Raw genomic sequence first — 9,632 nt, forward strand, 5'->3', positions numbered from 1 at the left:
ACACATGTAATTATTAACTGTGAAAAAAAACAGACAGACGCCCAAGTGCTCGAGTCAATTGTGTGTGACCTTTGTTTTGCTTTTTGAAGGAACTTTTGTTTTGGGTTTTAGGAAGTGGGTCATTTGGCCCTTTACACTTATTTATGTTGTACAAAGTGGAGAAATCTTGCTTTTAATAAACATGGCTTTGTGTCTGGAGAAGACGTTTTGTCAACGTCAATGATGGCCTAAATTATCAGTGATGGCCTACATTTTAAGATGATGTAGGAATGTTGAATGATAAAAAAAATGACATGGGTATGAATAAATAAATAAATGTAGAAATGTGCCTTTTTCATTGCAAACTGTATTGATTTTTCCATTTATATAATGTGATTATTTATTTCATCATATTGTTTATTTACTTTATTTATATTTATTATTCTGGATTGACTGACCTTCCTGTCTTAAAGTAATGATGGACTGTCGTTTCTTTACTTAGTTAAGTGGTTCTTGCCATAATATGGATTAGAACTGTAGTCAAATAGGGCTGTTCACTGTATAGAACTGTGCACCAGCCCTGCCTCTGCACAACTGAGGGTCTCAAACACATTAAGAAGACAAGAAATTCCACGAATTAACTCTTGACAAGGCCAACCTGTTAACCAAAAACCACTGACTACCTCATGAAGCTGAGTGAAAGAACGCCAAGAGTGTGCAAAGCTGTCATTAAAGCAAAAGTTGGCTACTTTGAAGAATCTAAAATTTAAAACATATTCTGTCTTTTGTTTACCACATAAATCCATATGTGTTCCTTCAAAGTTTTGATGTCTTCAATATCAACTGTTTTTACGCACATGCGATTTCTCGGCTGCAGGTGGCGCTGTCCACCAAGATGGTCACCGTTCCACAGTTTGTCAGTTTCCTGTAAAACAACATGGCTGCACACCAGAGTGAAGAGTTATGAATCGGTATGATTCTCTGGTTATCACATAGATTCGATTAGAAAAAGAAAAAGAAAATGACATTTTGCTCTGAGATAAAATAAATATAGAGAAATATAAAAAAGCCCACTGAGCATGCGTCCCACTTCCTGTGGCCAAATATGGGCAACGCAAAGAGAGAGAAAAACACAGGAGGTCTCACTATGCCAGTAAACGCCAACATCAGAAAACAGGTTTTATATCCCCTACAATATTCATCCAGAGGTGAAACGTGTCCTGTACCCAGATGAGACCGATCACTTATCAATGAGCTTTATTCATCACATCTGTCCCCGTGGCAACAGATCGGCCTCTGCTGCCGCCCAGATGTTGATTAAAGAGCAGAGACGATCTTCGCAGTCGCCTCAGCGCCACAGTTTCGAGAAGGAAGCGGCACAGACGTCTCCATCCCCGGCACCAGGCGTGGTCTCAGCTGGGTGCGGTGCTCCGGGTCTTGTTCGGCTGAAGTTCCCTGAGTGTGACCGCTGAGCAGCATCACATGTCCCGAGCATGACAGAGATGTGAAGAGCAGAGCTGACATGGAGAGGAGAGTCTAGTGAACACTGGTGGCCGTGCGTAATTCTCCACTGATCGGTGCGTCAGGAGTGTGTGAGAGAGAGGAGACACTGTGAGAGAGGTGAGAGTCACATGTTTTTCCTGTTTGTCAGAAATGAGTGGACATATGACTCAGTCACACACGGGGAAATGATCCCTGTCATGTTCCATCTGTATTTCCGTGATGCTGCTTTAAGATTTGAAATGTTATTGGAAACTGAACTTTGCAATGAAAACCAGTCAGAGTTTAGCTTCTCTGCTGAATTTAAGTATAAATTCAACGTTCACAACACGGTTAATGCATGTGAATTATTATTAAACAGACTTTAACATTATGGGTTTATTGATGATATACTACACCTGTACTTGCTTTTATGATATGAGTATATTTTTAAAATTTGTGAAACTGCAGTACATGATTATAAAAGTATATAAGTTATATGGAGAGACATATGTATTATATGTTTACATGTTGAAAATGCCTTGATACATGTTTGTATTGGATAAAAACAATAATGGTAATAACTTTATTTATTTGTATAGCACTTATCTAAACAAGGTTACAAAGTGCTTCACAAAATCCATGGCAAAAAATGAATGAACTAAAATAAAACATGATCAGTTAGATTTTAAGCATCATAACATAATAAGACCCAACAGTTTCAATATTGAAATACTGATTTTCAACAGATTTAATAATATGTACAGTGTAGTGTGAATCTGAATGTGATGCTTCTGGGTGTGTCTGGACCGTGGAATGAAGCAAGAGCACCCACAGAAAACACTCATGAACAAGGGGAGAACATGCAACTCCACACAGAAAGACCCAGGCTGCACCAGGAGTCTAACCAGGAACATTAGTGCTATGAGGTGACAGTGCTCACCATAAATAGAACTTTGATTAAGAAAATAAACAGGTTTAAAGTGAAATGTAAACTACACATCTTCCCTGCATGTTTTTATTCTGTAAAATAAAAGACATTAGCAAATGTCTATTACATTTTTATCTGCCAATCGATGTTTTGATCAGGCGCTATTTAGTAAGAAAGGTGCACTGTGATGAACAAGCTTTTACCCTGTGATATGTTACACACCCCAGCTCAAAGGCTCAAATCAAATCCAGGCGTGTTGTGTTCCAATGTTTCAAGTTGTGCAATGTTCACAGAACAATGGGCGTCCTGCAGCTGCTGAAGTCCCAGTTCTTGTGCCACCTGCTCATGTTCTACGTGTTCCTGGCATCGGGCATCATCATCAACCTGTTGCAGATCTGCACTCTGCCTCTGTGGCTGGTCAGCAAGCAGCTGGCCCGCAGGATCAACATCAGACTGAGCTACTGCATCAGCAGCCGTGAGTGTCCGCTCTCATTGTCCGACATTAGAGCTGCTTTCAGACCTGCACTGAAGTCTAGACATTTTCCTGAAATGCTCCAGAGGGGCTGTATGTGAGAACAGAAATGTCTGGGTCAGTTGTTCCGGAGATTTTTAGGAACTTTTCCTGCCAGCCCCCTAGTAAAATGTCAGAGGGAGTGGGTTTGTTGATGACATGGCAAGGACAATAAGAGCTTCTGGCAACAGCTTAAAGGGATAGTTCACCCAGAAATGTGGCGATGGAGGGGTGGGTGAAGTGTTTGAGTCCATAAAACACCGGGAGTGCAGCCAAATCCAATACAATTAAAGTAAATGGTGAACAATTCTTAAAAAAAACAAAAGAAAAAAAACATTAAATGCATTCATATTGCTCCTTTGGTGTCATCCAAGTGTGTGTAATCCAGACATTCAAATTAGACTCAAAACGTGTCCATTTACACTGTGTTTTAAACCTGAATGTCGTCTGTTATTCTCCTCTGGAGCCACATTCGTGCACGGACATTTAGGCTAAAAACATGGTGTAAATATACTTGAATTTGAATTGGCCAGACGCCAGCCCACATCTCAATGTTCCAGACATTTTCCTGTTGTCGTGAACGCATCTGACCTGGACAATCTCGTCCTGCGTTCTTCATATGTGAAAGGCAAACTAATAAATGACAGGTGCGTCGTCTGATAGTGTTTGTTTGCTGCTGGGAAGAAAAAATTAACTTCAGTGGTAACTTGGAATGAAAAAGATCAAAGTCTGCATGAAGCACATTATCATTTTACAAACACAGTCAAACCCTTTTACCCTTTACACACAAAACATAGTTATGTCTACATGATCATCTCTTTATGATCCTCAGAGCTGGTAGCTCTCCTGGAGTGGTGGTCTGGGACACAGTGTACGCTCTACACGGATCCAGAGAGCTACTCACTGTACGGGAAAGAGAACGCCATCGTGGTTCTGAATCACAGTTTTGAGATTGACTTCCTGTGCGGCTGGACCTTCTGTGAGAGATTTGGAGTCCTCGGGGTGAGAGAAAGAAACATCACACCAGTTTGAGACATTTTTGTTCTTCTTTTCTTTACTATTTCAATTTCTACATTCTCCAGAGTTCAAAGGTGTTGGCTAAGAAGAAGTTGGCGTACGTTCCAGTGATTGGTTGGATGTGGTACTTCATGGAGATCGTCTTCTGTAAGAGGAAATGGGAGGAGGACAGAAGGACGGTGGCACAGAGTCTTCAGAACCTGCGGGATTACCCAGAAAACTTCTGGGTAGGTCTTCAGCTGCGAAGATGAAATGAAGATGGCGGAGAGTTGTAGTGATGTCACAGTGATGTATGTTTGAATAACTCCGCTGATGAACGCTCTCTCCCTGGGGCTATAGTTCTTGCTTTTCTGCGAAGGCACACGCTTCACGCCAAAGAAGCATCAGATCAGCATGCAGGTGGCTGAGAGCAAAGGTCTGGTCAAACTGAAGCATCATCTCCTGCCCAGGACCAAGGGATTCTGGGTAACCGTCCAAAACCTCAGGGGAAATGGTGAGTGTCCGTTGCAAGTATTTCAACACAGCCGTCAGTACATACAAGAAACAGAGAGGGGGAGTTGTACAGTTGACTTCCGCTGTGTGTCTCGTCTTGTAGCCGTGGCTGTTTACGATTCCACACTGAACTTCAGAAACAACGAGAAGCCGTCTTTGCTTGGAATTCTCAACGGGAAGAAATATCACGCAGATTTATATGTGAGGTACAGAGAAGTGTTTAATAGTGAAGATTGCTGGCCTTCATTTCCTGCATAATCTCTTTTTGGAATCTGAAATATCTGACTTTCCTTTTGCAGGAGAATCCCTCTGGAGCAGATCCCAGAAGATGAGGCCGGTTGCGCTGCCTGGCTCCACAAGCTCTACCAGGAAAAGGTGAGACGGTAACAGCTTTGCAGCTTCTCTCATTGGCTCTCAAGCTGTTTAAAGACATGCACCAAACTCCAGACATTTCCTGAATTTTTCAAGAGGGCTCTGTATGTGAGAATGCAAATGTCTGAGTTAGGTGATCCACACTTTTTCTGGACATTTTACTAGTGTTGAAGACGTTTCTAACACACGACAGATGCAAAACTGAAGTTACTAATAATACAATTGTCAGAGGGATAATACAAATTCCTCATTCTCAAAAAGAGGATGTCAACATGGTTGCTTAGTAAAGCAGTTAAAATGCAGTACAAAGCAACTGTTGCAATGACAAGTAAAATAAATGGATAAAATAGATACATGTAAATAAGAATAAAATAAAATGACATAAATTAGAGAATGAGAATGCTAAGACAAAAAGGTCTTTGGAGTTGTTATAAAAGTGCTAATCGATGACAAGCTTAATGCTGCCTCCTCAAATCATCAAGATGTCTACATTCTTCAATGTGTCAGATGGTTGAAAATGTCATTACCCAATTTCCCGACAATGTTCCTGAGTTCATGTCGAGTCATTAATCCAAACTGGATAATATTGAGAAACATTGTAAAATGTGTAACTTCTTTGGTATCGACCGGTTTCTGCATTGATGTATCTGCAGGACAGCTTTCAGGAGCATTACACACAGACGGGACGTTTCCCCGGGCCAGTAACGAGCCCACCATGCGGACCCTGGACCTTGATCAACTGGCTGTTCTGGTTCTGCTTGCTGCTCTACCCTCTGGGCCTGCTGCTCGCTCAACTCATCAGCTCTGGAACAATTTTCACCCTCTTGGCTGCTGTGGCTCTCTGCTCTGCAGGTTGGTTTCATTACATTTAAGCCAAAGTCAGTGTGAACATGGGTGTAACAGTTTAACCAGTTTCTTTTCGTTCAAACGTCCCATAAAGCAGCAGATCCGACAAGTCGAATGTAAGTCCGTCTTTTTCTGGAAATTAAGGTTAATCAGTGTTGGGAGCATGTTCCCAAGAGCATCAAGGCATGTGCTGACTGACTAAAGTTAAAAATTCATCCAAATAGTTTAATAAGATGTTTTAAATTAAAGAGAGGAGCATGTTACAGTGTCACCAATACATGAGAGGCCACCTTTGTTTCGAGAACACAGGTATATTTTAAATATTTGTTAAAAGGTTTTTAAATTTAGGAATTTCTGCAGATTTTAATTGTTAGACTCAAGCCTCAAGTCTTGAGTTCAGTGTTGTCCTTTAATTCTAATCCTGAGTGTAAATTTACAAGCTTAAAAAAGTGGAAATAACCTCATCATGTACAGGATCTCAAAACCTGCCACCACTCATCCTTGACTTGTTAAGTTGATTTTCTCAATGTTGTTTTTCTGAATTTTTCCATTGCAGCTTCACTGGGAGTTCGCTGGATGATCGGCCAGACTGAGATCAACAAAGGCTCCAGCTACGGGAACAAGGAGGTTCCTCTGAACAACAACTGAGTCGGCTCTGAGCTGCTTCTTTGCACAGCTGCTTTTCTGAGAAGGCTGCAGTCTGCAGAATTTTGAAATCACCAGCCTGACGGGAGCTTGCAGGTCCAACAAGTACAAACTTGCTTAAAGCACAAAACAAACAGGGTTGTCTTGTTCTAATGCTGCAGGAGCTCAACTTGGATGATGACAGTGGACTGAGGTGAGCCGCTTCCTTTAGCCGTCAACAACATTCTCTTTAAAACAGAGGGTTAATATTTAATTACACTCAAGATAGAAATTCTCTCTATAAAGACAAATTGAAACTTTGGATTCAAGCAAGTGAAAAATGAAGTGAACTCTACATTTTATGGTTGAATAAAATATATATTTTACTTACTTTACCCCGGTCCTAATTATGCAGAACATAATTTCTGAGGCCCTGATTAGGGTTAGAGAGAAGATGTGAATTGTTGTTGGGTTTTTAGGGTGAAGCATGAGTTGGTCCACAATGAAATGCAGTGTCCTAACAAGGACGGCTGTGCAAACTCTGTGTGTGCCTCACTTCATCAAAGGGCTGTTAAAGGGTTTACATTTTTATTTAAGGGTTAAGAAATGGAGGGGAATAGGGAATGAATGATGCTAATGAGTTTATTTACTAAGATAGAACTACTAGAGTGTTTGTGTGTGCATGTGTGTTCAGCAGCGAGCTAGAGCAGGCCCCGTTTCTAATTGTAATTAACTTCACTTGAGTCATGAGAGCAGCTCCTCACCAGCTAACAGATTTACTCCAAACAATCCCTGAAGGCTTCAGCTTGTCGCCCACTCTAGTAAAAAAGCCACTAAAAAGCTGGTGTTTGTACTTGAGCATTGAAAAGTGACGAATAACGTATTCTGTATTAGAAGGTGTTGAAATCAGGACTACAGACGAGAAGATTCACAGCCTGAGTTGCGGGTCACTTCCGCTGTGGTTTTAATAAATAAATACCTGTCACGTAACATAAATACTGCACATGGAGACACAGCTAATCCACCAGACCTCTGTTATTGACAGTAAACACAGAGGTAAAGTGAGCACGTCTCCTCCCTCACTGTAACCTCTCCAGTTATCATCTCAGCCAGGACACAGCAGAGCTCTTCTGTGACCTTTGACCTTTGCTCATTAAACCTGTAAAGTCTGTGTAGAACTGCACCAGGTCGTACTGGACTTGAGGCATGGATTAGAGAAAGAAAACCATCCATCTATAGGGACCCCTAGTGGTGGTTTCTTATTTATTTTCCTCTGTCACCTGGACATTTCAGTCACTGCCTAATTGAAGAAATCTTTTTTGTTGGTTTGAATTAACCTAAAATTGCCTTTTTTCTTCTTCCTATAACAAATATTTTGAGTGCATGAAATTCTCAAGGTTGTATTAAATTAAAGAATAATTAATTTGGGTACTAAAGATAATTTTGTAAATTGTCATGTGTCTTAAATTATGATGCAATAACAATTGATATTAAAAATAAACAATGTGTATTTTGCTAATCTACTTTATTGCATTGTTGTATTTTAAATTCTTCACCAGTCTGCTGCACACACAGGCTCAAAGGATCTTTATCCATTTCACATCTCTGAAACTGTGTCATGATGAGATTATACATGATTCTACTTTTTCTTATTATGGGTGCCGCCAACTGGGGTGTTCCTAATCAAATCAGTGAGTATCCATAGCAACCCCATACACACGCAGAGGAGGAAACTCCTCTTTATATTTACTGATTTTGAATTTTTTGCTGCACTCTGCTTTAGTCCAGTGGTTAAAGCACTTGCATCATGTGACGTGAGTCTGGGTGAGGACGGGAGCTTTTGCTTCACTTTTTGACAATTTAAATAAAAATAAGCCCCCCACCCCCCCCCCCCCATAGTACCAGGATATTACCAGGAAACATGTAATGAGCCTATATTTTGAAATTAAGCCGCCCCCCATAGTAATAGGATGTTACCAGGAAGTCTGTAGAGAGCCAAGCTTTTCAAAATAAGACCCCCCCATAGTAATAGGATGTTACCAGGAAACATGTAATGAACCAAGTTTTTCAAAACAAAACCCCCAGATGGTTACTGTCAAATTATAAATAAATAAAATTGAACAATATCGTGACATCACTATGCCATTGATCCTCCATGCCATTGATCCTCCATGCCATTGATCCTTTCATGCCTTTGACCCTTCATGCCTTTAATACATGATACTTTACCGTTGACATTGTATGATCATGAGGCTCATTTGCAGAGACGCAAAACAAGAGAAGCAGACTTTTTCTTCATTCTGATCCCCACATATTCAGAAAGGAACAAAACCCAGCAACATGCCCTTCCTGATCCTTGGTGTCCTTGTAGGCACCACAGTTACTAAAACTGTGAAGAGTCTGTTTGACCATTTCCTCCCATCTGGATCCAATCCATTGGCCACTGCAGAGTCAGAGCCTGCAGCTGTGTTCGATAAAGAAGAACAGGATGAGGTTGGACCTGCTGCAGCTGTGTCAGACGTTGCAGCATCAATGGAAACAACTAGTACTGCAACTGTGTCACAAGTTGCTACGGCTTTCAATAACGCTGCACGTGCTGTGAATAAGGCTGTTGCAGAACTGAAAAGGACCTGCCCCGCCTCTATTTTTTGCTGTGATACATCGCCGATGGAGGAGACCAGTGCTGCAGCTGTGTGCAACCTTTCTGAAGCTGCAGAGGCTCTCTATAACTCCTCGGTAGAACTGCACCAGGCCGGTGCTGATGATGCTGACACTGCAGTGGCTCCCCTCAACGCTACAGCTCTAGAGGATGACTCCAGTGCTTCAGCTGTGCTCAATGTGGCTGTAGATTTGTACAGTGCTGCAGATGCTTTGCACAAGGTCACATTAGCATTGGATTGGACCAGTGCTACAGCTGTGTGCACCTTTGGTGCAACTTGGTACAATGCTTCACTTGCTGTATACAAAGCTGCAGCAGCACTGCATGAGGCCAGTCATGCTAAAACTCTGTTTGGTGAAGTACAACCTCTGTTATATGTAACAGAAAGAGCGGATGTGAACAGTGCTGCAGCTTTGTCACCCGTTGCCACAACTGTTTGACGGAGCAGGTGATAGCTTTGGAGTTTTCATCTCTCGATGAGACCAGTCCAGGACAATCCCGGGAGGATGGAAACTGTCAAATTATAAATAAAGAAAATTGAACAATATCTGCTTAGTATCTATTTTGTTGTATATACCAGAAGCATTGCACCTCTGTTGATTAACACCAATGTTTAAATTTACAGAAATTAAAATTAGTCGTAATACTCTACTATACTATACTGATTAACTTTAACTTTCATTTAATTATTACTTATTTAATTTCATGTAGAAAATCCTAAA

The 9,632-nt window shown here is 41.1% G+C and overlaps 1 protein-coding gene across 1 annotated transcript; it reads left to right on the top strand.

Annotated features, from left to right (window-relative positions):
• The first annotated feature begins 1,111 nt into the window (after window positions 1–1,111).
• Window positions 1,112–7,774, top strand: agpat4 (1-acylglycerol-3-phosphate O-acyltransferase 4 (lysophosphatidic acid acyltransferase, delta)). The gene is made up of 9 exons (XM_020087714.2): window positions 1,112–1,599; window positions 2,683–2,864; window positions 3,733–3,902; window positions 3,983–4,144; window positions 4,257–4,410; window positions 4,513–4,615; window positions 4,709–4,784; window positions 5,435–5,633; window positions 6,184–7,774. The coding sequence occupies exons 2-9, from the start codon at window positions 2,687–2,689 to the stop codon at window positions 6,273–6,275; spliced, it is 1,134 nt and encodes a 377-aa protein (XP_019943273.2). The 5' UTR covers window positions 1,112–1,599; window positions 2,683–2,686; the 3' UTR covers window positions 6,276–7,774.
• The last annotated feature ends 1,858 nt before the right edge of the window (window positions 7,775–9,632 follow it).

Source organism: Paralichthys olivaceus, chromosome 14, assembly GCF_024713975.1.
Source record: "Paralichthys olivaceus isolate ysfri-2021 chromosome 14, ASM2471397v2, whole genome shotgun sequence".
Lineage (NCBI taxonomy): Eukaryota > Metazoa > Chordata > Actinopteri > Pleuronectiformes > Paralichthyidae > Paralichthys > Paralichthys olivaceus.

Excerpts from the sequence above, each read along its gene's own strand:
- agpat4 (XM_020087714.2), top strand. The coding sequence starts at position 2,687 with ATGGGCGTCCTGCAGCTGCTGAAGTCCCAGTTCTTGTGCCACCTGCTC. Across the intron at positions 4,411-4,512 it reads CCAAAACCTCAGGGGAAATG|CCGTGGCTGTTTACGATTCC; the intron begins GTGAGTGTCCGT and ends CTCGTCTTGTAG. Across the intron at positions 5,634-6,183 it reads TGTGGCTCTCTGCTCTGCAG|CTTCACTGGGAGTTCGCTGG; the intron begins GTTGGTTTCATT and ends TTTCCATTGCAG.